Here is a 27036-nt window from a genome sequence, read left to right as displayed (position 1 = left end):
AGTCAGTCAGAGTGTCTCTCTCTCTCTCTCTCTTTTTTTTTTTTGAATGAGGGAAAAAAAAACATTTATAGAAACAATGTAATTTATGAGATACTAGGTCCTACCACTCCCATATTAACCCTTTAGCTTTAAGCATGTTTCTATAATGCATATACCTAGGACTTTAAAAACATTCTTGTGGTACTGGGGAATGAGCCCAAGGATACTTTACATCCTTAGCCCCTTTTATTTTGAGGCAGGATCTTGCTGTGTTGCCAAGGTTGGCTTTGAACTTGAGATACTTCTGGGTCAGTATCCCAAGTAGATGGGATTATAGGCATGCACCAACCCACTCAGCTTAAAATATATATTTTAAAATAGATACAAATTGATAAAATAATAGGAAGGCATTTCTATACTCATTTATCCCAAAATACTTTTTTATGAAGAACATCTTGATGTTAATAAATCTGCTTGAAAACAATTAAAAAACCAATTACAGTTATTTTAAAATGCTCCATTCTTGCCAATATTATAAAGAAAACAGTAAGTTTTCCAGTTTTTGTTTGGTTTTGTTTTTAAGTTGAAATTGACCCAAGAGTACACATTTTAGAAAATTCAGTAGAAAAGTCAAGGGAAGAGCAAGGCAGTATTACATAGAATACGTTTAAACTATATTATAGAAGCAAGACATGATAATAGGAAATAAGAATAGATTGAGGGCTAGATTGGTCTTTCATGATCATGCTGTAGGTATAGGAGAACATTGAGAATAGTGTATTACTAGAGCCATGAGTGATTTTATTTAATATTGATTGGAGTATTAGAATTCTTGTAAAATGATGTTTAAGACAAAACAGGGAGACTAGGCATATCATTTGATCACTAATATGTTATGCCAGGTCTATTAAAGTTTTCCTAAAAGTAGTATGCCATGTCTTCTTCGATTTTTCATTTTTATTTTATCCACTTAATTGTGGATATGAGTGCACATTTTTTTGTCAGTTTGTTATTGAATTCAGTTATCGTAAGAAACCATATATGAATTAGTCCTTCACACTTTTGGTTAAAAAAAAAAAATTATTTTTATGCAGACTCAGAAGCCCCGAAAGTTTGACTGTGAACTTCCAGATATTTCATTAAAAGATTTACAGTTTCTTCAATCATTTTGTCCCTCAGAAGTTCAGCCATTCCTCAGGTAAATGCCATTACTATTTTTAAATTCAATCATAACCTTAAAATGTTTTAATTGATTTAGAGATGTTGAAAATAGCACCAGTATTCTTAAGAAGGTGCCAGAATAGATGTTTTATGATAGACCGGTTCTCCAGTGACTGCTTTTGGAAATTTCTGGGAGAAAATATAAATATTCAGAAAATGAAGATAAAATAGATGAAAGTTTTACCTCTTACATGCAATTTTTTTTTTCTAGTTGTTACTCTGACTTGTAATAATGTTGGGAGATTTATAACTTGCCACTTTACTAATAATAACTCAGGGTTCTTCCAGTTTTCCTGGTATTGATTATAAAGGAGTGATCATGTTTTAGTTATTTTTGACAGTGAAATAAATTGTTTGCAGTCATCCATCTTTTGGTTAAGAAATCAGAAATCTAATTTGCTTGCATTCTGTTTCAGGGTCCCTTTACTTTGTGACTTTGAACCTCTACACCAGCATGTACTTGCCCTACATAATTTGGTAAAGGCAGCACAAAGTTTGGATGAAATGTCACAGACCATTACAGATCTACTGAATGAACAAAAGGCAAAAGAAGTTCTTTCAAATATTTCTCTTAGTGTAAATGTTTGTGTTGCTGCAGCTCTTTAAGCCTTTCTCTTTGTCTTCCAGGCATCTGTGAGTCAGGCATCCCCACAGTCTGCTTCTTCCCCACGGATAGAAAGTGCAACAGGAATTGCAACTACTACCTCATCAAGAACTCCTCCTCCACTAACTGTTCAGGACCCCTTATGTCCTGCAGTATGTCCCTTGGAAGAATTATCTCCAGATAGCATTGATGCACATACATTTGATTTTGAAACTATCCCCCATCCAAACATAGAACAAACTATTCACCAAGTTTCTTTAGATTTGGATTCATTAGCAGAAAGTCCGGAATCAGATTTTATGTCTGCTGTGAATGAGTTTGTGATAGAAGAAAATTTATCTTCTCCTAATCCTATAAGTGATCCACAAAGTCCAGAGATGATGGTGGAATCACTTTATTCATCAGTTATCAATGCAATAGATAGTAGACGTATGCAGGGTACAAATACATGTGGTAAGGAGGTTTTTGGAGATCATGCTTCTCTGAATGTTCAACTGGAAAAATGTAGAGTTGTTGCCCAAGACTCTCATTGCAGTATACAAACTATCAAGGAAGACCTTTGCCATTTCAGAACATTTGTACAAAAAGAACAGTGTGACTTTTCAAATTCTTTAAAATGTACAGCATTGGAAATAAGAAACATTATTGAAAAGGTAAAATGTTCCCTGGAAATAACACTAAAAGAAAAACATCAAAAAGAACTACAGTCTTTAAAAAGTGAATATGAAGGTAAGCTTGATTCACTAATAAAGGAAAGTGAAGAAAATGAAAACAAAATCAAAAAACTGAAAGGAGACCTCTTATGCCTTGAGGAAGTTTTACAAAATAAAGACAATGAATTTGCTTTGGTTAAACATGAAAAAGAAGCTGTCATCTGCCTACAGAATGAAAAGGATCAGAAGTTGTTGGAGATGGAAAATATAATGCACACTCAAAATTGTGAAATCAGAGAGCTGAAGCAGTCACGAGAGGTGGTGTTAGAAGACTTAAAAAAGCTCCATGTTGAAAATGATGAGAAGATACAGTTATTGAGGGAAGAACTTCAGTGCTTAGAGCAAAGTCATCTGAAAGAATTAGAAGACACACTGCATGTCAGGCATACACAGGAGTTTGAGAAAGTTATGACAGACCACCAGGTTTCTTTGGAGAAATTGAAAGAAGAAAATCAACAAAGAATTGTTCAGATACAAGAATCTCATGCCATGATTATCCAGGAAAAAGAACAGCAACTGCAGGAATTAAAACTCAAGGTTTCTGATTTGTCAGACATGAGATGCAAGTTAGAGGTTGAACTTGCTTTGAAGGAAGCAGAAACCGATGAGATAAAAATTATGCTGGAAGAAAGCAGAACACAGCAGAAGGAGACCTTGAAATCTCTCCTTGAACAAGAAACAGAAAATTTGAGAACAGAAATAAGTAAACTAAACCAAAAGATCCAAGATAATAATGAAAATTATCAGGTAGGCTTAGCTGAGCTAAGAACTTTAATGACAATTGAAAAAGATCAGTGCATTTCAGAGTTAATTAGTAGACACGAAGAAGAATCTAATATTCTTAAAGCTGAATTAGCTAAAGTAACATCTTTGCATCATCAAGCATTCGAAATAGAAAAAAACTTAAAAGAACAAATAGTTGAATTACAGAGTAAATTGGACTCAGAATTGAGTGCTCTTGAAAAACAAAAAGATGAAAAAATCACCCAACAAGAAGAGAAATATGAAGCTATTATCCAGAACCTTGAGAAAGACAAAGAGAGATTGGTCATGAGCCATGAACAAGACAGAGAGCAGTTAATTCAGAAGCTTAATTGTGAAAAAGAAGAAGCTATTCAGGCTGCCCTAAAAGAATTTAAATTGGAGAGAGAAGTTGTTGAGAAAGAGTTATTAGAGAAAGTTAAACAACTTGAGAATCAAATAGCACAAAGGTAAGAATTAAGTTTAGTCTGTAATTATAAAATTAAAATATTGGTGATTCAAATGTTGTACATGTAATCATAGTACCTTGATTTACCTGTTTATCATAGGTAAAATGTAACAATTGGGATATTTTCATGAAGTAAAAATGTATACTTTAAAAATAGGTTTCTTCCAAAGATTATACATAATGGACTATATAAATCCAAAGATTATACATAAAATATATATAAAGCCATTAGTGGCTTTAAAAAATAAATTAGTATTTTGGATTTTTCAGAGTTGCTTTCTTGGAAATTTGAAATGTTTTGAGGAGCTTCTTTCCCTTATAATTTTAATTGATTTTTATGTGTGGTTTTTACTAAATTCTTCACTTAAATTATTTTTGTTCTCTTTATGTTTCATATGAATGTATTAGAGTATTACATTTCCTCTGAGAATTGTCTAGCAAAGCCTAAATCATAGATTGTGAATATGTAGAGTGTTTTTGTTGTTATTATTTCTTGATATATTACAATGTTATTTTCTCTGTGGTTGGAAAGATAATGTTTTGAAATTTCAGATTTGATCCCATCGTTGTGGGTTGTTTTTTGTTTTTATATTTTTATTATTGTTACTGTCTGTTACTGTCCTTCGATCACAGAGATGGTTTTTGGTACTTCTTTTGAGAATTTGTGATGGGGATTTTGTGGCCCAATAAACAGTTTCTAGACTATAATCAACATAACAATTAGTTCCATCATTGATTCTCAAGGTAAATACATTGATAAATATATATTTTATATTTTAACCTCTGTTTCTTGCCTTAGCATTTTTTAAACAATCTTTAATTGACTTCTGTGTAATACTCACTTATTGTTGTACAATTAAACCTCCCCTCTGGTTTGAAAATAAAGCTCTTCATGTAATCTAAGGAGATCAGAAGATCAACAGAGAAATTAGGGCTTGCATGAATGTTAAGAGAGCTCCAGGGGAAAAGGCCGACGGAGTCAATACTTGGGAAACTGAGACAGGAGGATTGGAAGTTTGAGGTCAACAACTTAGTGAGGCACTATCTTAAAATAAAATTTTAAAAGGTTGGGGGTGTGGTACAGTGATAGAGTGCTTGCCTTGTATGCGTAAGGTTCCTTGTTCCATCCACATTTTCATAAGAAATGCATCAGGAGTCAGGGATTCTGGCCAAACTGACCTAACAGGATTCTTGCTGAAGGCAGCCTAGGGTGCTAAGGAAATGAGTAATTTTATTAAATGTTAAGGAAAAATAGATGTTAAAAGTGAGGAGTTCTCTGTAAACTGACTTGCCAAGCTTTTTGCTATAACTGGACAACACAGACCAGACAAGAACAGATGCCAACCAAAGTTGAAGCCTAGAGGCCTAGAAGAGCCTGACTGAAGTTTACTCAGTCTTTGTCAAGCTCTAAGTGAAATACCAGGAAAACAAACACTGAAGCACTCAGCAAAGCTGATGGTTGGTTCTTCCTGCCTCACTGAGAAGCTGATGGTTCAAGAATTTCTTCAAAGCACAGGTGGTCCAGTTCAATCTACAGCATAAATTGGGCAGCTCTCAGTTATTTGCCAGTATCCTTCTATGAGAGTGTGTCTGACTGCAACAACCTCTGGAAAATGAGTCTGGGCTTCTCTTCTACCTTCCAGATCTTGCAGGTGTTCTTTCCCATGGCAAACTTGAAGCCATACAGGGGATTCTGGGAAATGTACAGTCTGCATTGTAGTATGTTATGAGATTACAAAAGGGATAAGGGCAGTGCTGAGGGGACACCACAGTCCAGCACTGTGTACCCTATTTTAAAGTGAACAGTTAGGCATAAATCTCTTTTGCCCAGTATTGAACTTCTAAATAAAGACACTTCACTAACTCGTTTGTTTGACATGATGCACCTTATGTCCTTGTATCACCTCATCTCATTACCTTCTCTTGGAAAGGTAAGATTCCAACTGCTGTCACTCTAGCTCTCTTAGGATGAACACTTAATGTTTATTTCCTTTTCTGCTCTGTCACAGCTCTGGTATTCTGTAGGTTAAATGCTGACATACAGGTTTAACTACCAGCATCAAACCAATTTCACAAATTAGTAAATGGGAGAAGAGTTAAAGATAAAAAATGGATTAATATGTATAGGCTATATTTTTGTAAACAACCTTGCAACTTTAGTAGGTATTTGTCATTTCCTTCCTTTAATACTTATTACCTTAGCTATTACCTCCTCTGATTTTATTTCCTTACCTCATAGTATGATTCTAATCTTTGTTTCTAAAAAGAGATTGCCATTAATGATACTTCTGTAGTACAGTTGCTGTAGTTTTTCCATTTATTTTTTTTTTCAGTGCCATGGTAGTGCCAGGAAACACCCACAAAAAATGCCCCAGAATTTCATTAATAATAATTCTCTGCCTTCACTGTATAGGAATAATGAAGATCAATCATCAGAATGACAGCCTTTTTGTTCTGTTTTTGTTTTTGTTTTTGTTTTTTGCATATTCGATATCATGAGGAGCCCTAGGTGGATAAGTGATAGTATAAGCTTCTGCCAGTTCAATGGGACCCCAGCTTTGTCTCCTAGTTAATTCTTTTTTAGGAAATAAATTTTCTTTCTAAGTCAACATGACCCAAAATTGTAAATTCTCACTTATATGTCATTGGGTTGTTACAATTTTCCTTTGTGTTTCTTTGACCTCTCTTTTTTGATTATGGGAAAATTGGTATTGCATACTGCTCTCTGGTTCAGAGCATGTATTACATTGATCTCCAATTTTATCAGGCCAGATTGCTGTAGAAATTGACATGTGTGGCAAAACCAGTGACTTCTGTGAGCATGAAATCATGGCTCTGTGTCTTTTATGGTAAACTAATCTATTTTCAGAAGCAGTTCTAGTGACTGCATCATTAAGTTCTGGAATTGTAGTTTTGGCATAATATTGGAAGCATGGAATGTCATTCCATATGGACAGAAACTGATCTTTTGAAAACAGCCTGTGGTCCAGTATAATCAGCCTGCTGTCTGGTCTCCCTAGGGAACATTGGCATATGAGGAGCTATAGTATGTTTTGTTACTTGATGTGGGCAATCCCATGTTGCTGAGCCCATGCATAAATTCAGATTTGCTTCTGTGGACATTTCTCATTGGTCTATGCAAATACATGAGAGTAGAGGAAGAAGTTAATTTACTAATAGTAGCCACTGAAGCATTTATCCTGATCATGTGCTTAGTAATATGGGTTTCTTGCAATGAGGTATAATGTTATCAGAGGACTCAAAGATCTTTACATTTTATTCCCATTTTAAGAGGTGCATCCATATTCCTTTTCCACAAATTTCTTCACTAAATTTTAGTCTAGTTTCTTTCCATTTCTTCAGTACCCAGGTAAGCCTTTTTCCTAGTCTTCATGAATCATTTTAGATCTGTCCCCCTGGCCCTTTCTCTTTATGGGTAACTTCAGATGCACTGCTTGATATATATTATCACTGTGCTCCAGGGAAGATTTCACTTTAGTCCTGTTCTTCAGGGCTTATCTGTCAATGTGGCTCTGATTCGTCTCCTGTACTTTTGAAGAATAGCAGCATGTTATGCAGAATCATTCCTGCCAATTTTTTCCCCTTCAGAGTGAGAGCTGTAGTTAGAGATGTATAAGAGAGGCAATGTAGCAGGACCCTGAAGCTCCTGTACCTTCCTTGTGCCTTCAGGACTAGTTTGACCTAGGTCTTATATATACCACATCTACTTGATAAGAGAATGCTGCTATGCATACCTGCCTTCATGGCTTGATGGGTAGATAATATACTTTGTGTTGGGCAGCTAAGATCACATGATCTCATTGTTTTCCAGCATCTTCAGGGACCCAATAGCAAGCTGTAAGCTATTTTGCGAAAGGAAAATAGTTATTTGCTCCAAAATCCTAGGGATCTTAATTGTGATTTATCCTATAGGAACTGTTAAAAGAGTCCATATAGCATCCATTTCTGCTGCAAACACATTAAACATCTATTAGGAATTGTGACATTAGAGAAGCTAACATGTTTATCTGGGCCTATTTTAAGGAGGGATCTTCTTCACTCTGGGACCTACACAGATAGGCAACCTTATAAGTTATTGGTAAATGGCTCAGAATAGTACATGCCAATGTGCTGTATGCTGACTCTTAAGATTCAGAGAGGGTCATCCAGCAGCATCTTGTCCCTTCATGTTAGAGGTGACATCACATGCTATGGACCACTGGACACTTAGAAATCTTAATGTGCTTCTGTACTCTGTTTTCATGACCTTCATTGCCCAGTCTGCACGCATGTATCCCTGTAGTTCAGGTAATCACTAGTTCCTCTTTACTAATTCTAAGCAGCACCTTACCACCAAATGTGTTACATCAGTATGATGGCCTGAGGAATCACAAGATCAGCTTTCCCCCTGAAGAATTGTATTTTAAGAACTAAGAATACCTTTCTCACATTAATTTTAGTGATCTTCCAAGATAAATGGGTGTTTAAGTGTTAAAATTGTTCAGTGAGTTAGACTTTTTTTTTACCCACTTCGAAACTGCTAAGTAAATTACCTTACAAGACCATCCTTCAATATGTAAAGACAATTTGAAAATGTAATCCCATCCCTCCCCTTATCCACGACTTCACTTAACCTATAGTCCCTGGCATTTTTATGGCTCTGTGATCCACCTTCTGATACTTAAAGTCACTAGTAGCTTGGCACTATGTCACAGTCTGCATTTACCTCAATTAATCTTATCATGTATACATTATCATCTCTCATCACAAGAAGGGTGAATATAGTACAGTAGGATATTTGAGACTCCACTCAACATCCCTTTTATTTTTGCAATTATCTTACTTTACTGTGCCTAATTTAGAAATTAAACTTTGTCATGGATGTATATGTATATATGGGTTTCAGGCATGTACTGGGAAGTTTTGAAATTCCCCACAAGATAAAGGAGAGGGGGATGTGGTACAATTTTATTAGACTATAGCCATGTCTATTGATTTATCTGCTGTGTATGATTGCCTTTGTCAAGTCTTGAGTATTTGTAGTAGAGAACATTAAGCTAATATTTTTATTGCCTACCCCATTAAAGCAAAATTTTGACACCTGTTTATATAATGATAGGATTTTGAGCGCAGCGGCGGTGTGGGTTACCAAGTTGATAGCTAGGTGTTTCAGGTAGTAGTCACCTTGGTTGGATTAAACAGAGAGATCATATTTGAAACAACAGTCTAGGAGTCAGTCCCTTATTAAATTTATGATGATCTGTTACTAGTCTCCAATGTCTTCTGACTGTGTGACCTGTGTAGGTTAAATAAGAATGTGATAGAAATCTCCCTTATCTCATGTGAAATTTAGAGATTTTACTTGACCTTTTATACCAGTAATAGTCCTCATTACTTCAAGGTTCCTTGAATAAAGGGTTTCTTGGTGTTCCCAGTGTAAGGATTATGCCAGATTGCTTTTATTTTTATTCCACTACAGATTCTGGGCTTAATGATCTATCTATAGAAACCCACAGGGCCCAGGCTTTTTAATACCTGAGTGTTAATATTGTCCTCCTCCTGGTGTTCTGCAGTGGCTTTAGGATGAACTGAAGTAGTCCCGTGGCCATCTGGAGAAGGCCACAGATCCCTTTCACAGATAGTCGATTATTGGCACAGGTCTTGGAGTGTGAGCTAGAAGATTCTTTCACATTAACATTTTCTCAATACCAGAGTCAGTTTTATTTTTAACAGTCTTAATGGGCCTTTAAGCAGCCCATTCTATTACAGCCTAAAGGACAAAACAACTTAGAAAGATTTGTATGGGACAAATTTTCTGCTTACTGCTCTGGCTCTCCTGCCTGCAGTGGTGTAGTTTCATCATGATGGTTTTGTGCCACCCATTGTTCTCTGCCATGGTACAATCCTGTCATTCCCATTACATTCCTTTACTGTCAGATATCTCATCTCTCTCTCCTAACCCTGTCCTGTAGCGTACCACTGTAGAGCCATTTTTGCTTGTTTTTCTCAAAACCTTAGTGAGGGAGTATCCTCTGGACTCTAAGGATACACATGATGCATCCGTCCTTTCCACCATTCCACCCGTTAGATGCCTACTTCCGGATCAGGGGATGGAAGATTTGTTCTCTTAAGGTCACAATGGTATTTTACAATTTGCAGGACATACGTAGTTTCAGTCATGTTCTCTTTGTGTTGCTTTCTTTATATGTACCATTCCCTTTCCCCTTTTATATTGTGTTTGATACAGGGTTTCACTAAGTTTCCCTGGGTGACCTGGAACTTGGCAGTCATCCTGCCTCAGCTTAATATGTGAAAACCAAGAGCATTTGTTCTCTAACTTTGGTTTTAAAATCCTTTTACTGTCACAGAATTGAGAACTCAAAAGTGATTTTATTTATATTGGTTATATCTGTCAGTATTTTCTGTATTAAAAAATAAAAAAATTAAAAGGTAGGTAGTTTAGAATAACAGCATATTAACAGATAATATATATATTTTACTGAGAACTGTTTTCTAAAATGAAAATTAGTGAGAAGAGTAACATATTTGCAAATCACTTTGTTGTTTGACTTATGAGATTTCCTATTTACCTCCACATCCACTCTGTTACAGTATGCTTTGATTAAAATAAATGAAAAAAATTCAACCTTATAATGGTATTTAACTGGAAAAAGAGAAATATTTAAATAACTGTTTCATAAAATAGTGGGTATTCTTTATTACTGAATTAAAATCCTATAGACATTAGTTTCATTGTGGAATTTGAAACTGTCAGTGGATTTTTTTTCATGACTTTTACATCTATCCTTTGAAGTAAAATGAGGCTGATGTAAAGACATGCATTCTAGGACCTCTCCCAAGCCTTCCACTGCTTGATTGGTTGTACATATGCCAGAAGCAACACAGAGTAACCAACTTCCAGGGAGAAACATTTGCAAGATATAAAAAGGGTATTTTTTAATTTTTTTTTTTTTTTATCTATTATGTCAAAAATCTTTTACAAGTCAAGAAGAAAAAGATACACAGTTGATGAGAAAAATGGCCAGAGGACATGAACAGGTAGACTTAAGAGGAAACATCAAATGATCAGTATGGGAGTAGCAGTCCAGTCTACTTGGGACTGAGGAAATATAAAGTTAAAATCAGATTGGACAATATTAATAGTTCACATTGTTTTTGAGACTATAAGGGAAAGGGCTTTCACATACCTGTGGAAAAAGAAATAAGTGCAGCGTGCATGTGAAACTGATTTGGTGGGTCTCTAAGTCCACCTATGACACAGCTTATCAGCTTGCTTCCAGGAAATAATGATGTAGATCTCAGTGAGTATGGGTGGGAGCATTTTAATTTTATAATTTTAATTTCACTTTTTAATCTCAAAAAAATATTTTTAGAAACCTAGTAAATAATAGTTATTTATTAGGCCTGAATTTAATATAGTCATTAGTCCATGTTAAGAGAGTTCAGACATCCAGACTAGTTCATATTCAGTGCACATTTTCTGCTTGCTAGAAATATTTGTATAAAATAACAAAAGTTTTTGCTAGAACTTAGTGATGGTGGGAGGAACTCTCTAACTCACTATCAAGTTCTGTGTAATGGTATTACAGTTTCTAACTGATAACAAATATATAATCCCTTGATTTTAATTTCAAGGTCTGTTTAGGGCATATATATATATTTAAAAAGAATTATGTAAATATTGATGGGGATAAGGGCATCTAATTTTAAGATAAATTTCTTAGATTTCTGAAGTTAATTCTTCCTGATGCCAGGGCCATTTCAGGCCCTAGGGTAATACAAAAAAAGCTGACAGTCATTTGGAACATTTTCTAATGGTAACTTTAAAGAGTGTGCCATGGAATGTACTTTTTTGCCAGATTTGATAGAACCAGTAAGAAATTCCAGGCCCTCCTCATGGGATAATTACTGATTGTTCTCCACATGTGAAGATCTCCTTCTTTGCATTTTTACTATCAAAAGTTTGCTGTCTTACCAGTCATCATATAACAGACCATATGCTAATCATTCAGTATGTGCTGATTCTTGTTTGGGGTGGGGGTGATATGGTGTCTTCAAAGAAGAATATTGTTTCTGAACATGCTTCTGTGCGCGGAGCCATTTCTTCTACTCATGTCATCTCAGCACAGCATTGACCCTGGAAATAGAGTGCACTAGGCAATTCAAAGATGCAAGACACCTAGAAATTACAGGCAATACCCACCTTGCTTTCCCTCCCCATTCATATATTCCCACAATTTGAATAAGCCATTTCATTGTAATATAAACCTAATACAGACCTTCTCTCCTTCAGTCTTGTTTGCTTTACTCTCATTTCTTACCAGTATCCTTTCTCACAGTAGTGTTTTCAAAAAAACCTAATTTACCAGGCTCAGTGACTCATGACTGTAGTCTTAGCGGGTTGGGAGCCTGATGAATCTCTAGTTTAAAACCAGCCTCAGCAACTTAGCGAGGCCCTGTCTCTAAATAAAATATAGAAAAATGTGGGGGCTGGGGATGTGGCTCAATGGTTAAGCATCTCTGGGCTCAATCCCTGGTACTCCCCCCCAAAATAAAAACTTAAATTCACACCATATCTTTCTAGACCAAAATATTTAGTGCCTTTAATTGCACTTACAATAAAATTCTGAACTTTTACTGTTTATGATCTGTCTTCCTCTCGATTCTGCAATCTCAATTCATACAATGCTGTGCTTTGATTATTGCTGTGTTCCAGTTTACCTTCTAACTGGGGATAATTCTTCAAGGAAGACATTAGCCAAACAGGATTTTTCTAAGCCTATTCTTTTTTTTTTTTTTTTTTTTTTCGTGGACAATAATGTAACTTTATTGTGTGCAACCTTTACCACAACAATTAGTTTTTCCATGTGAAATAAATTAAGGTTTAAGATGCCAAAGTTATTGTGAAAATGACATTGGGCAAGAGAAAATGCTGAAGAGAGTTTTTGGTTTTTGTCTGAAAGAGGAAAACATAAGAGTCTAGGAGAGAAAAACACCACAAGAACAGCTTCGGTGACTAGAGACAGTGATGCTGAGTGAGGGCCAGGCAACTAACCTCGGAAAGGAGGGTAGGATTTCATGTGGATGTTTAAGGTATTTGCTTGGCAATATTAGTCTTAAAATTTCCTTCTGTGTTGCTGCTACAGCTTTTGGTTTATCCTTCTGTCTTAAATTTTTTATGTAACATAATAATTGTTTAATTTAACACAAAGTCCATTTGGAGAAGAACAAATTCTTACCTGGAAGACTTCAGTGTTAGTAGTACTAGTCCTTTTTTGTATTCTGACTTCTCATTAACCCTTCCAATTATGTAGTCTCCCAGTTTTCTAGCCCTGCCATAGATTTCAGTTTGGATATTTCTTTCTCCTATAACCCAAATAAAAATCTTTGAAAACAAATCTTTTACTTTGTCTTTTTAATTGTGGGAATTGGGAGTTCTTTTTCCAGCCTATTGATGATTAAGAAGTCTTAGACTTTGAGATTACATATCTAGTTTCAAATTACATATTCTGTCTTTGACCTAAATAAATCTGTCCCTTAGGAGCAAAATTTGAGTATCAAGTTGAATCAAGTTAGTTTTATTAGAAAATTTGGAACTATAAAGAAAAGAATCTCCAGTTTCAATGTGATTATCAATTGTTAACATTTCTATTGTGTAACTTAGATAAGAAGATTCCTTGGGGAAAGCAAACATTTTAAATACATCAATCATAAGATGCACTGATTCTAAAAATACCATTTAAAATCAAGTGAATGCATATTGGAAACTAATGAGTTACTAGTAATGAAAGTAGTTGGGGAATTAACAACACAGCAGCATCTTTATTTTGATGTAAACTCTTGATAGTTTCTACTTACTGTTTAGTCATAAAGGCAGAAGGTTCACACAAATACCTTTCTTGCTGTATTACATTTATGGGAAATCCAATAGCCTAAATGTGATATTTGTTATATTTGTGAATGCATGAATATTTTAAAATTAATACCATATTCAATTTTTAAGTCCTGCTATTGATTCTACCAGAGAAGATTCTTCAAGCTTAGTTGCTGAACTTCAAGAAAAGCTTCAGGTTGAAAAAGCTAAGTTTCTAGAACAACTTGAAGAGCAAGAAAAAAGAAAAAATGAGGAAATGCAAAATGTTCGAACATCTTTGATTGCTGAACAACAAGTATGTGCCTCTGTCTCCATTACATTTATTTGAGATCTAAAGATTTAGACATAAATGAACAAATGTAACAATAAGGGCATGTATTTAAAAAATTTAAACAGTAATATGTCCCATGACAAGCCAAGGAAAGTAAGTATTCAGGGAGGTGAGTAGCCAGTAGTTCTGTGTAAGAATTATTAATTAATGAAGTGACAACTCTTGTTTTTAAGAATTAATTCTTTTATGATTCATTCTAAATGGAATTGGCCTTTCTCTTGTATTCTCCAAGTTTTGTGAGCACATACACAATTTCAGATTTCTAATATGAATTAAGTGAATAATCTGATTAAAACCAAAAGTGTAAAATTGATAGCCATCTAATTGATTTCTTATTTTAAAACTTCTCTAAACATTTATGAAATGGCATTGAGAGATGACTTCTAAGGTACTTAATGATTTCCTATTGAAAGCACATAAAATGAAATTGCTAAACTGCTTTTACAAATGTATATTACTTTTCTATATGTTAATAAAAACATAAATGGCTTAATACAAAGCTGTAGTATAATTATTCCTTTATGACAGCTCTTCATGTGCTTACTAATTTAATGAATTTATTAGGTCTTCATCCAAAAATACCAAATTATTTTCCTGTTAAATTTCCTCATTGCTGCCAGCATTGTTGTCGTCATTTGTTGATTCGGGAAACAGAGGTCTTAGGTTTTTGCAACTGGAAATCCTAGGCAGATGAAAGGAGTCATTTTAGATCATTTCATCAGTCATCTATTTCTGTTGTGTTTCAAGAACATTAGGAATTTTGTAAATGAAATTCTTAGAAGAAATTCTGCAGTTTAAATTGCCACAAATGTGATCCACAAAAGCAGTTAGATATATAAGTGTTGTAGTAAGAAAGCGCAAACATGTTGGGTAGTGATTAGTCTAGCCAAGAGAGAGGTCCAGTGGTCACTGCAAATATCCAACTAAGAGAGAGAAACAGAATAAAGTTAGTTCTCAGAGGTTAGTATAATAATCAAGAGTTAACTGAAAAAAAAAAAAAAAAAAGGGAAGATTCAGAGGCAAGAAAATTACTTAAAGGAAAATGAAGTTTTGTGTAACAATACTCTTAAATAATAGATCATTTTACTTCTTTCTCCAGAATATAAAAATCATTTGCTAATGCTTTTCCTCTGATAGTAAATACATGAACTATAATGAGAAAATTTAGTTTGCTTTCAAGTTATTAAATTGTGATCAAGAAAATACAATTTTTAGCAGATTACATTACATTGTATTTTTATTTAAAAATAAACATTTGTGAATCATACTGTCTTCTCCATACACAGATGTCATAGAAAAGAATATTTGCAAGTTTATTTTCTTAGCTTTAGCTGTTAAGTGTATGCAGATAATTTAAATAGCTATTATTCCATTATTTCAGACCAACTTTAATACTGTTTTAACAAGAGAAAAATTGAGAAAAGAAAACATAATAAATGATCTTAGTGATAAGTTAAAAACTACAATGCAGCAACAAGAACGCGATAAAGGTTAGTACTGTTTTGTAGAATTATTTTTTAAATGAAAATTAATGCAGTGTTTTCTCATTATCTAATACTTATTTCCAATTTGGGGGTCTTTCAGATTTGATAGAGTCACTTTCGGAAGATCGCGCTCGTTTGCTTGAGGAAAAGAAAAAACTTGAAGAAGAAGTCAGTAAGTTGCGTAATAGCAGTTTTGTTCCTTCAGCATATGTAACAACAGCCCCAGAACTTTATGGAGCTTGTGCCCCTGAACTCCCCGGTGAAACAGAAAGGTCAGCCATGGAAACAACAGATGAAGGAAGAGTGGATTCAGCAATGGAGACAAGCATGATGTCTGTCCAGTAAGTATATCTGTCTTACACTGTGTTATTTTAAGACTTTTTAAGTTTGTAGTGCCATTTTGTATGTTGTAGAACTCGGAAAGGGAACATTTTTAATTTTACTGTTGGTCCACAGCCCATAGAAAATGTACTTTTAAAATGCAAGGTATTAAACACATCAAGAGAACTTGTAATAGACAATATGAATGACAGAAATTAATTCTATTTACAAAAAAAAAAACCTTTGGGAAGAAATACAGCTACATTCTGTGTTTAGGAGGAGAGGCAGCTAAAGCAAAATAATACAGAAAGGGGGAGTATGATAGAAAAAGATCTAAACAAGTAATAGAGAAAAGAATTTTAAGCAATTTTAAAACAAAGGCTTTGAAAAGCTAAGGAGATTTTAGTTTTAAAAGATGAGAAGTTTCATCAAAAAGTGGTTAGTTGTTAGGTTGTAGATGCTTTTAAAAAAATGTCTTTGATCAGCTTTTACAAACCAAAAAATACTTTAAAAATAGAATGGGAACTTTAGTTTAGGATACCTCTTTCACAAAAAAAAAAAAAAATGAGGTAAAATTCTATGTATCTGGAAATTTGAATGCCTAATGGCTATTTATGGATATTTCGTTTTAGTATTACATTATTCCTAACCAAACAGAAGTGTCAAAAACATAAATATGTCAAGTGGCGATGTGAGAAAACTACACATAGCCTCAAGTACATTTATTTTAAAAATGAATTCACTCTTCTAGGAGAAAGAGTGATTCTTAACATCTGGGAGAAATATGAAATTTGAAGACATTGCTCCTAAATAAAAACGTATGACAAGTTTTGCTTATAATTTCAGAAGTTTTATAGATCTAGGTCTAATACACTGAATATACAATATTGAAACATGTGATCTGCATTTATATTTACATTTCCAAAACCTTATAGAAGAATGTGGAGTTCAGAATTTCAGAAGACTATAACTAATAATAATCACTCTTTCACTTACAGAGAAAATATCCCTATGCTGTCTGAAGAAAAACAGAGGATAATGCTCTTAGAAAGAGTAAGTAAATTTCTCTTCATGAAATACCATGTTTAATGTGTCCACTTTGGGAAAGCATTTAAAAAATTTTATTTTAAAATATATAATAGACTACCTCTGTTTTTGAGAAGTTCTGTCATTTGTGATCCTACTGGCTAAAAAATTGTCAGTATTTCAGGCCTTTCATTTTTATAGTTTCCTAAAGAATTTTATCTGTATAAGAGAAAAAGGTAGGTAGTTTTTATAAAATAAACATATGAAATAATGAGTAAAAACTCATCAGTGCAGAATCCAGCAAAATAACATAAATATGAATTTTATGCATTTACTTGAAAAATAAGTAATTTTTATAAATCTGCAAAAATATGAAGAAAGATAATGAAATATGTTTTCAATAAAGATTAATTGAAATGAGCAGGAGAAAATTGGCAATGGGGACTTCCTTCCAGTTGTGTTGAAAGTTGAATACATTTGGCCAGTCCTTTAAGATCTTCAGCAATATCTTTTGCTCATTATAAACTTGTTTGGTAAAAATTGAATGTCAGAATTGTACAACTTTGTTCAAATACAACTTCTGTGCTTTCGTTATTAAAGAAACATTGTAAATGCAAGTTCCTTAAGCTAAATCTTTGGGGAATAGGGCTCAAATATTCACTACGTATTTCCAGATTTCATACCTAATGCATATTACAGTTGAATAGTTTTTGGCTTAGGTAAATGTATCTAAAATTGTTCTCATTTGCATTAAAGCACTAAATAAAATTAAAACAGTTGGAAAGAGTTCATGAAAAATAATATCCCCCTTAACTTTTTGTACCAGGACCATACATTTGTTTGAGTATAAAAGGTTCTTGACATTCTGTTTAGATTTAAATAGGTATAAGGGTGTAAACCACAGGTCTCTTTTTTCCATCCATAGACACTGCAATTGAAGGAAGAAGAAAATAAGCGGTTAAATCAAAGATTGGTAAGGTTTTTTCCTAGAAGATTTGATCTTAACATTTAAAAATTATTTATATTATATTTCATTACAAAGATATATCGTTTGAAGGATGTATGCTTTAATTTACTATTAGTATTTGATGAACCATGTTGGTCAGTGAATACTGTTGATTATCAGAGTAATAAAATCAGAGTTGTCATCTCTGACTGTAGATTCATACTTTTTCTTGACTTGAAGATACATATGTGTTGATGATCAGCTTATAACTGACCAAGAAAACTACCTTCCTAAGATACTTTTGAAAAACTTTGAGAAAATAGTAGTATTTGACTCTTAAGAAAACTAATTTTTTAGGATTCCATGAATATTTGTGTTTGTTATCTTTGTAATGATTCTATTTCAGTCAGCAAATAAAAAAATTATAGCTGTGCTTCATAAGCCTGGTGAAGATTAACATGTCATTTTCCCAAATGTGCATAATTTTAATACATTATATCTTTTCATGAATCTTATAAATACAGATGTCTAAAAGACAAAATTCCCCATATAGTCTTTTGACCTATTTGGGCTATTCTCTAACCTGTGACTTTTTTTTTTTTTAACCAATTATTCCAACTGCCCATTTATAACTAGTCACATGTATTAATAAAGAACTTGCTTCATTTATTCAAATTCTAGTAATTATGTTTTCTGTAACGAAATAAACAGTTTAAGGCTTATGTTCAGTATTTTAAAAAGTGTTGAGATCTTTCTAGAATTTAGTTTCTTAAATATCTTACAATGAAATATCTGCTTTCTTGTACCATTCAGAGCATCAAAATTAGATTTAATAAACAAATTCATATCTGCCCTTTGTATGGTTATGCATTGAGCCCACTTTGCTTAGAAAAGAGAGGTCTTCTTGCAACTCCTTTAGGCCCATAGACCTTGGAATACAGGTCCCCCCAGGTATCACAAGATGATGTAATAAATTAATTGAACCATGTTGGAAGAATGGAGCAGTCCCAGCTGAGCAATGGCAACTGCAAATCAGTTAGGAAGTACCATTCTGTTCCATCATCAGGAGAAGAAATGGGTTGCTACCACTTGTTTTATTGTTTGTTGATTATTATAATAGTAGTCTAACTAGGCACTAGCCTGTAATCCCAGTGACTGGAAGGCTGAGGTAGGAGCATCACAAGTTCAAGACCAGCCTCAGCAACTTTGCAAGACCCTCTTCTCTTCCCTGCCCGCCTCCCTTCTCCCCACATCAAAAAAAAAAAAAAAAAAAGAATGGCTGGGTATGTAGCTCAGTGGTAAAGTACCTCTGGGTTAAAAAAGAAAGGTATCTGTGAAACTGAGGCATTTCAGGACTTGAAAATGTGACTAGAGGAAAATCCCTAGCCCTTAAATGTTCTGTTCCCCTTCGCCTCACCCCATTTCAATCAGAGTAGTGTTTAAATATTTAAGATATTTTTAAAGATACTTTTGGATTTGATTTTTCTAAAAGGAAAGATTTAAAAATAACATGACAGAATTTTCAAACTCTTCAAAAAATGTTTCTCTGTAATGTAAATAATATGTGATTCTAGTATCAGTTTTTTAATTCAACCAAATTTGTAAACATAAGTTAAAAATTAAGATAAATATGCTTAAACTAATAAAGTAATTGTGTTATTGATCATGAGTAGTGCATTAGTTTGGACTCTTTCAAGCTGGACACAGACTTGAATATGTTTAGAGTTGAAAGTACTTTTGCAGTGATTGCATTAGATGCTGTAAATGTATAGGGTTCATAAACTGTTATTTTTTTAGATGTCACAGAGCATGTCTTCAGTATCTTCAAGGCACTCTGAAAAGATAGCCATTAGAGAGTAAGTATTTTATTCTTATTTTTTCCTGTGAAAAAAGTTATTTTATTTTAGTCCTAATGGTCACTCTAGTCCATGCTATTTGAGCCAAATGCTTTGTACTCAGTGGTAGTAAAAAATAATTGGAAAGTGAGGTTTTTTAAAATTTTTATCCTGGAACCATTAGAATTGCAAACCGAATTATTACTATTACAGCATCCTCACACAAACATTCATGAAACCTTTTGACTGTAGTTAACAGCTCACCTGGTTACACCTCTTTAAATCTCATCTCCTATGTCTTTTTAATTTTAGATTGGAAAGTCTTGATTTTCCTTGTTTTTATTTTTATTGATTTGCTACAGATTCATAATACACTATAAAATATTTCAGTTGAATAACTTAATAGTCAGTTTTCTTGGATAAATCAGTAATTGTTCTTTTACTTGGGCTATTTGAAAGGGGCTCTGGAATGATAAAAGCATTGGTAGGAACTCATGAATAATGACATCTTTTATAGCTGATGGGAGAAATGCAGAAATTACAGAATTAAATATCTCTAAAGAGCCTTTACTTAAAATAGTTTTGTTTACTAAATTTTCAATTGTCAAATATCTGTGTTTCTGACATTTCACATCTCTTTTGAGTTCTATCTTCATTTGATTCGAAAAGCAGGATGGTATCTGACTTTACCCACTATTTATCAAATCAATGGATTGTTTATTTATGGTCTTTAGAAGATTAAAGAGAAATGAGCTTTACAAAAGACCTGTTACACTAGTGGCTTGGGAAGCTGAGACAGTAGGATAGCAAGTTTGAGGCCAGCCTTAACAGTTTAAGGAGGCCCTAAGCAACTTAGTGAGACCTAAGTTATAAAAAATAAAAAGAGCTGACAGTGTTGGTCAGTGGTTAAGCACCCTTGGGTTCAGTTCATTCCCTGGTACCAAAAATAACTTAAAAAAAAAAAAAAAGATATTGATGTTTTGAACAGCAATTCTAAAAAAGCTTTAAAGGGACAGAAAGGTAATAAATACATAGACAATTGTATTTACTTCTTCATTGTTACCTTGTTGCATTTCTTCAGACTATACCTCAAGCCAGTAATATCCCTTGACTTGTTTTGACTAAAGTAAGCAGTACCTGGGCTTAGTTTCTTTTTCTTTGAAATTGAAGACTACTACACTTGGAAATTGGAGCAAGAGTAGATGGTTCTTTGACACTATGATAGATGTCTCTTTGAATTTGTTTTTTAGTGTATAATAAATAATTAGGGAGAAAATTCTGTGACTGGATAAACTATAATTGGTATTTGTGTATCCCTGTCCGATGATTTTTTTTCCTTTCTATAAACATATCACAGAAATTTTATTAAGGAAACTTTTGGTCTTTGTTAATTGCTGGCATCATGGTTTGAACATCTGTATATGACCAGCACTTCTTTTTGGAGGTAAACAAAATGCAAAAGAATATGTAAATGCCAGATATAATACTGCATTAATATGTAGTTGGACATTATAGGTCATATGTCCTTGAGATTGGCTTCAGTACCCCCTATATATGTTAAAGTTCTTGAATATTTAATCCCTTATGTGCAAATGACATTATTTACATGTATAACCTGTGCATATCTTCCCGGGTACTTTAAATCATCTATAGATTGCTTATAATACTTAATACCAGGTAAATACTTTGTTAAAAAATGTACTGTGATGTTCATGGAATAATGACAAAGAAAAAAAGTTCATACGTATTCAGTATATATGCAGCTCTTTCCCATAATATTTTTTATCCATGGTGGGTTGAATTGCAGTGCATGCAAAACCCCCAAATATTCAAAATAGGAGGCATGATGGTAACTCTCTGGGACAATAAAATTACTTTCCTTTAGTTTTCAGGTGGGAGATTTGGTACTCATCATCCTAGATGAACGTCATGACAATTATGTATTATTTACTGTTAGTCCTACTTTATATTTTCTGCATTCAGAGTCTTTGCCTGCCCTGGATCTCAAACCAGGTGAGAGTGGTAAGTGTCACATCCATGACTGAAATAGTAGCATACTGTGGAGGAAATAAGTTTTAGAAGATTTTTTTTCCCTGTTGTATAATCATAAAAATTGTGACTAAGAGGAACTCTACCTCAATTGTTTTTTATAAAATTGCAATATCCAGATTTTTTTAAATTGACAATTCAAAATTTGAATATAACTTGTTGGGGCATCAGAATATATGAGGATTCACACATTTCATAGCCTAGTAATTGCAGAATTATATTGTCGATGCATGTTCATTTATTTACAAAGACATTGCCGATTTTTGACAAAAAAATTACTTAAATTATAAATTGTCTTTTTTGTCCTATTTATGATTCTGTTTTCTACCTTTTTTTTTTTTTTTTCATTATACCATTTAATACTTTTGAAGTGGGTGGGGGCAGCAGGCAGTAAACTTTGTTAAAATATTGTAAGTAACAGTGTCCATCATCTATTTGTTCTTTAAAGAGCTCAAAAATAAGAAAATAGATAACTTGGTATATTAGTCTAAGAAGAATTATTTAGAAAACAAAAATGTGCTCATATAAATTGGTATTTCTCTTTGGAGTGACCTGTGAGTTGAGTTACTGGACTAAGCCAATATCAACATTACCATCATAGCTGTTGATGGTATCCACTCTTAAAATGTCCGTATAGTAGTCACGTACAATGAAAAATGAGAAGATAACCTTACAATTTTTCTGTTTTCTTTTTAACCTCAAAATAATGAATTTGTTAATTTTTCTTTTTGCGTGTGGGTTTTTTTTTTTCTTTTTTCTTTTTTCTTTTTTTTTTTTTTGTTATTGTTGTTTGTTAGTTTAAAATGTTTTTTTTTTGTGGTGCCAGGGATCAAACCCAGGGCCTTGTGCCTGTGAGGCACTCTACCAACTGAGCTACATCCCCAGCCCTATTTAAACTTTATATTTGAAAATGATTTTAAACTTCTAAATAAAAATTTATTATAGTCAAACATATATACATTTGTCCAGATTTCACATATTAACATTTTTACTCCATTTGCATTATCTATATATGTGCATATTTCTAAATATACAAATAAGCAAATACACAAAAATGTGTGCATGCATTTGTTTCATTCCCAGAACCATATGTTGTTACATGATGGCCCTTTGCCTTTAAACATTTCAGTATTTAAATCTGGGGAACACTACCATTGTAAAGACTCTCACAAGTCTTCCAAAAAGCAATTTAACAACATTAAGTCACCTGAGCTCTCCCACCCCCTTTTTCCTTTGAGAAATACATGACAGAGAATGCTAGTTGCGGTCATACTATCCCTGTATGGTTGGTAGAAGAGTGGAAGGGGAGCATGGATTGCCAGGGTATTATTGTGCCTGTGATAGTGGCACTCATTACTCCTCTGCCACAAGAGGATTTAGTTATAGATAATTCTTTTCAGACACTATGAATTAGCTGTGAAGTGCTATTTTACTTTTCAAAATATTTTCCATATTCTGCTCTCCAAAGACTATCTTCTTGTCATATGACAGAACCCTTATAGTTTTATTTCTGATGATTTATTTAGAATGTCTTTCAGGCATGTCTTGCCAAATTATTTTCATGGAATAAGTAACAGTTATGTCCTCTGTTGGGGATCACAGGACTTTAGCATAAACAGAATATTTTATTGTCTGAATATCTTTAAAGTCAACTTTACTGTGACAACTACTTTTGAAATAGGTATTACCTTTTAGCCTCTCAGGTTTTTGCTGAATGAGGTCCACCCTTCTCATCCTGTCTCCATTTTCAATCTCCCCTCACACAAGAACTACCCTTCTAGACTTAGTTTGGTTTTTAACAATAATTAGTTGTTTATTGAGCACAAGCTATATTCACACTGCTGTGCCAGGCATTGTGACTGTAGGTGTGAGAAAGGTATAGTTTCTGCCTTTTCTGCCAATTCTATTAAAATAAGTGCCCCTCAAAAGCAATTCTTTGCTTTGATTTTAGCAAGATCAAAGATGAGAAAATATCTTTGTTCTTTTGATAGGTGGCAGTGTTGAGTTAGCCTGGAGTTCTTAGATTTATTTGTTCGTTATTCATACTTAGATTTATCAGTGTTTCCCAGACTGTTAGTTATGTGATTTGATGTACCATATATGTTTATTTAGTAAATGAGATTAAAAAGCTATATGATACTGGTTGAAAAGCAACATGAATTCAGTTTTATCAACTATTAACCATTTAGTGATTTCATCAGTTTTCAAACCTTGCAAATTCTTTTAGTTGTGCAAAATTCATTAGACTTTTGATTCTGGCAGTTCTGTTTTCATGAATAATTATAACTGTACTTTCAAAAACGGAATAACAATTTGATTCATTAGCTTCAGGTGCATCTAGAAGACCCTGGGTACTTGGAAAAGTAATGGAAAAGGAATACTGTCAAGCCAAAAAGGTAAAAACTATATTCTCTAATTTAAAACTAGGAATTATATTTATATAGAAATTTACTAATGGTGCTGTCCTTGGCCTTTTAACTCACTTCATGTAGAGCTTGAATTTAATTAGACTTAGCTTAAGCCAACAATTTTATAAGTATTTATAGTATTGGTCTTTAGGTAAAGGTAGATCACCAACGATCTTATCAATCTATGAAGGAAAACTACTACAGCATTTTTGTTCTTATATGTATTAAATTACTAGTGTAACTTCTACATCTTGTAACTGGTGACAACCATGAATTCTGTTTGTGCATAGAATTGATGTTCAGTTATTTTTATGCCCTACCCCCATTAAAGAAAGCTACTATAAAGTATTTGGTGGCTAGGCATGGTGGCAGTGAATGGTATGATAGAAGGGTACCTGTGTAATTTGGTTTAATTATGCAAGTGATTTTCTTTTTTCTTTTCCTCTTAGGCACAAAACAGATTTAAAGTTCCTTTGGGGACAAAGTTTTACAGAGTGAAAGCAGTGTCATGGAATAAGAAAGTATAGCTTATGGAAGAAATTACTTCTTCATTCTGTGTCATTTTCTAATTTGTCCTACAGTGCTCATTAATCACTCCAAAAACAGCAGGCCATCTTTTGATACAAAAGTCATCATGACAATATACTTCATTGGTGTGCATCATTTCCTTTTTAACTGGCTACATTTTAGGAACAATAAATTCATCAAAACTCTTGGCTGAATTAAAATGGTTTTGTTTTTTGTTTTTTACCCAGATAACTCTAGAAATGCGGACCAAACTCTTCATTTTCTCAAAGGGCATACCCTGTGCATTGTGGCTTATGATTAGCCATATTAATTGCCTGTTAAATATACATTAGCTTGAACTTAGATGTTAAATGTTAGTTATTATTACCAGCATTTGTCATTTTGTGAAATCAATATCAGAATACTTGCACTCTTTAACACATTCTTTATAAAATGTATAAATTCTAAAAAAACTATTTAAAGAGGGGTGTTATTGCATGCAGATAATCATAATTTTGAGTTTGCCTCAGTAGATTACTAAAGCAAATTCTTTCATTTATTTTTTTAAATGCCCTTTGATGTTTCAAAAACAAAAAAGGAACTTTGTAATTGGACTGATTTTAAGATCAGCAGTAAGTAATCAGCAATCTTCAAAAGCACTTTCAACAGATAGATCATCTGGGTTCTAAAGGGAGGGGTCTGTGCCGTTGACATTTTTGAATGCAGCACTCAAACCTTCCCAACGTCTTTGACTGTTTAGAATAATCATATTGATGAAATCGTAATTCATGGTTGAGTTTCAGAAAAAGATATTCATTGTACATTAACCATTTAGAGGTCATTTAAATAACAAAATATCATATTGTAAAAGACTTGTACAATTTTAAAACAATAAAGATTTGAACCTGTAAATGTGTGTGCCTTTTAAAGAAGGATACATTTTTAATATATTTGAGTGATTGTTGGGAAGTGTGAAAAATTGTTCTGTATCATATCAAAGAGAAACATGTTTATTATGAAAATGTTCTTTAACTATATACTGTGTTACAGGGTAAAACAGTGTTATGTAGAATAGAACTGTGTAAACTAGACTTTCAGAGAAGTTGCCATTGAGCAAAGGTATTTAAATGAGTTAGTTGAGTTGAATGAAAGTTGTTTCAGGTTTGTTGCTAGAGACAGTAACAAAATGATTCTTTTTCAGAAAATATTTAATTTCTAAGTTAAATATTTTTTTAAATATGTATATCTAATAGTACAAAAATGGAATAAACATCATAGTGTATAGAAAACTGAATTTGACAACGTATTAATGAATAAATGAACAAATGATTTCATATGTTTCTATTCAGTCCTTCCATGACACCTTTATGCAAAGAATGTTAAAGCAATAAATTTACATTGTATACAGTGTTTTTTGTTAAGCAGGTGGTTGGATCTAAATGCATCTGCTAGGTAGGCCACTATTACTTATGCCATTGTGCTGTGGAGTTGTAGTATGCGATAACAACAAGTCATTAATATTCTAACTGGGCACCATGGGGCACACCTTTAATCCCAGAGGCTCAGGAGGCTGAGGCAGGAGGATAGTGATTTCAAAGCCAACTTCAGCAACTTATCGAGGCCCCAAACAACTCAGTGAGACCCTGTCTCTAAGTAAGATGCAAAAAAGGCTGGGGATGTGGCTCAGTGGTTAAGTGCCTCTGAGTTCAATCCCCAGTACCAAAAAAAAGACAATATTATTTAATGTTGGATGTTGTTACTTAATTGTTTTTCTAATATCAATGTTTATATATACCTTAAAAAAAACAACTGAAATGGTTTTATTAGTTAAAAAAAAAGAGATAAAGGAATTCTAATTCATCAATTAAGTTGGTTTTGGGTAATTAAAAGCAATCCTTGGAGCTTTGACATCCAAATGCCTGGCTTCAAGTTTCAAATGTAATTTTATTTTATTTATTCATCTCATGAAGTCACCCATGTTGGCCTTGAACTTGGAATCTTCCTGCCTCAGCCTCTCAAGTCACTGGGATACTACACCAGGCTCTCAAATGTAATCTGAGTTGCATAAACTTTGTAATCTCATTTGTCTCATGTTTAAAAGGAGGTAATAGTTGGACCTAGTTCATGGGTTCATTTTTCACATTCAGTGAATAATTTGAACAGTTTCATGCATGTACTAAGTACTCACTACACATAGGCTATTATACAGGTTTCTTTATACAATACACAAGAATCACGTTATGATGAATATTCCCTGCAAAATACCAAACTATGATTATATTTCCTTTCCTGTAATGCCTAAGAATTTTATTTGAAGATTTTCTGCTGCTTGTGCTATCATAATTATTGTAACTTTTAATACTTTCAAATGCTTTCTCATATTTATTGAGTCACATTTTTCTCCAAGAACTTCACTTTAGAATTACTAGTTTTACTTCCAACACCTTGTAGCTTCCCATATTTTAGGACCTTCTTTAATTTTTTGTTAGAAGACACTGTTTCATGGG

The 27036-nt window shown here is 33.4% G+C and overlaps 1 protein-coding gene and 1 long non-coding RNA gene across 3 annotated transcripts in view; one reads left to right on the top strand and one right to left on the bottom strand.

Moving 5' to 3' along the window:
• The window catches only part of RB1CC1 (RB1 inducible coiled-coil 1), a 71712-nt gene extending 45773 nt beyond the window's left edge, over positions 1-25939 (top strand). Inside the window, exons 13-24 of one of the 2 annotated variants that reach the window (XM_079136389.1) lie at positions 1074-1177; positions 1617-1743; positions 1828-3728; positions 13752-13917; positions 15335-15443; positions 15538-15778; positions 16757-16811; positions 17710-17757; positions 19528-19586; positions 21451-21578; positions 23940-24010; positions 24472-25939. In XM_079136389.1, the coding sequence (XP_078992515.1) occupies positions 1074-1177; positions 1617-1743; positions 1828-3728; positions 13752-13917; positions 15335-15443; positions 15538-15778; positions 16757-16811; positions 17710-17757; positions 19528-19586; positions 21451-21578; positions 23940-24010; positions 24472-24549 (3087 nt within the window). In that variant the 3' untranslated portion in view covers positions 24550-25939. Of the gene's footprint in view, positions 1-1073; positions 1178-1616; positions 1744-1827; positions 3729-13751; positions 13918-15334; positions 15444-15537; positions 15779-16756; positions 16812-17709; positions 17758-19527; positions 19587-21450; positions 21588-23939; positions 24011-24471 lie in introns of both variants that reach the window. The other variant, XM_079136388.1, reaches the window with a different exon arrangement.
• On the bottom strand, positions 12322-13745 carry LOC306659537. Its single transcript, XR_013763328.1, has 2 exons — positions 12978-13745; positions 12322-12527 (listed from the first exon to the last, which is right to left on the bottom strand). It is a non-coding gene; the product is annotated as an uncharacterized lncRNA (long non-coding RNA).
• Positions 25940-27036: the final 1097 nt, after the last annotated feature.

The sequence above is a fragment of the Sciurus vulgaris genome (genome assembly GCF_902686455.1).
Source record: "Sciurus vulgaris genome assembly, chromosome: 1".
Lineage (NCBI taxonomy): Eukaryota > Metazoa > Chordata > Mammalia > Rodentia > Sciuridae > Sciurus > Sciurus vulgaris.
This window is presented reverse-complemented; position numbering and strand designations above follow the sequence as displayed.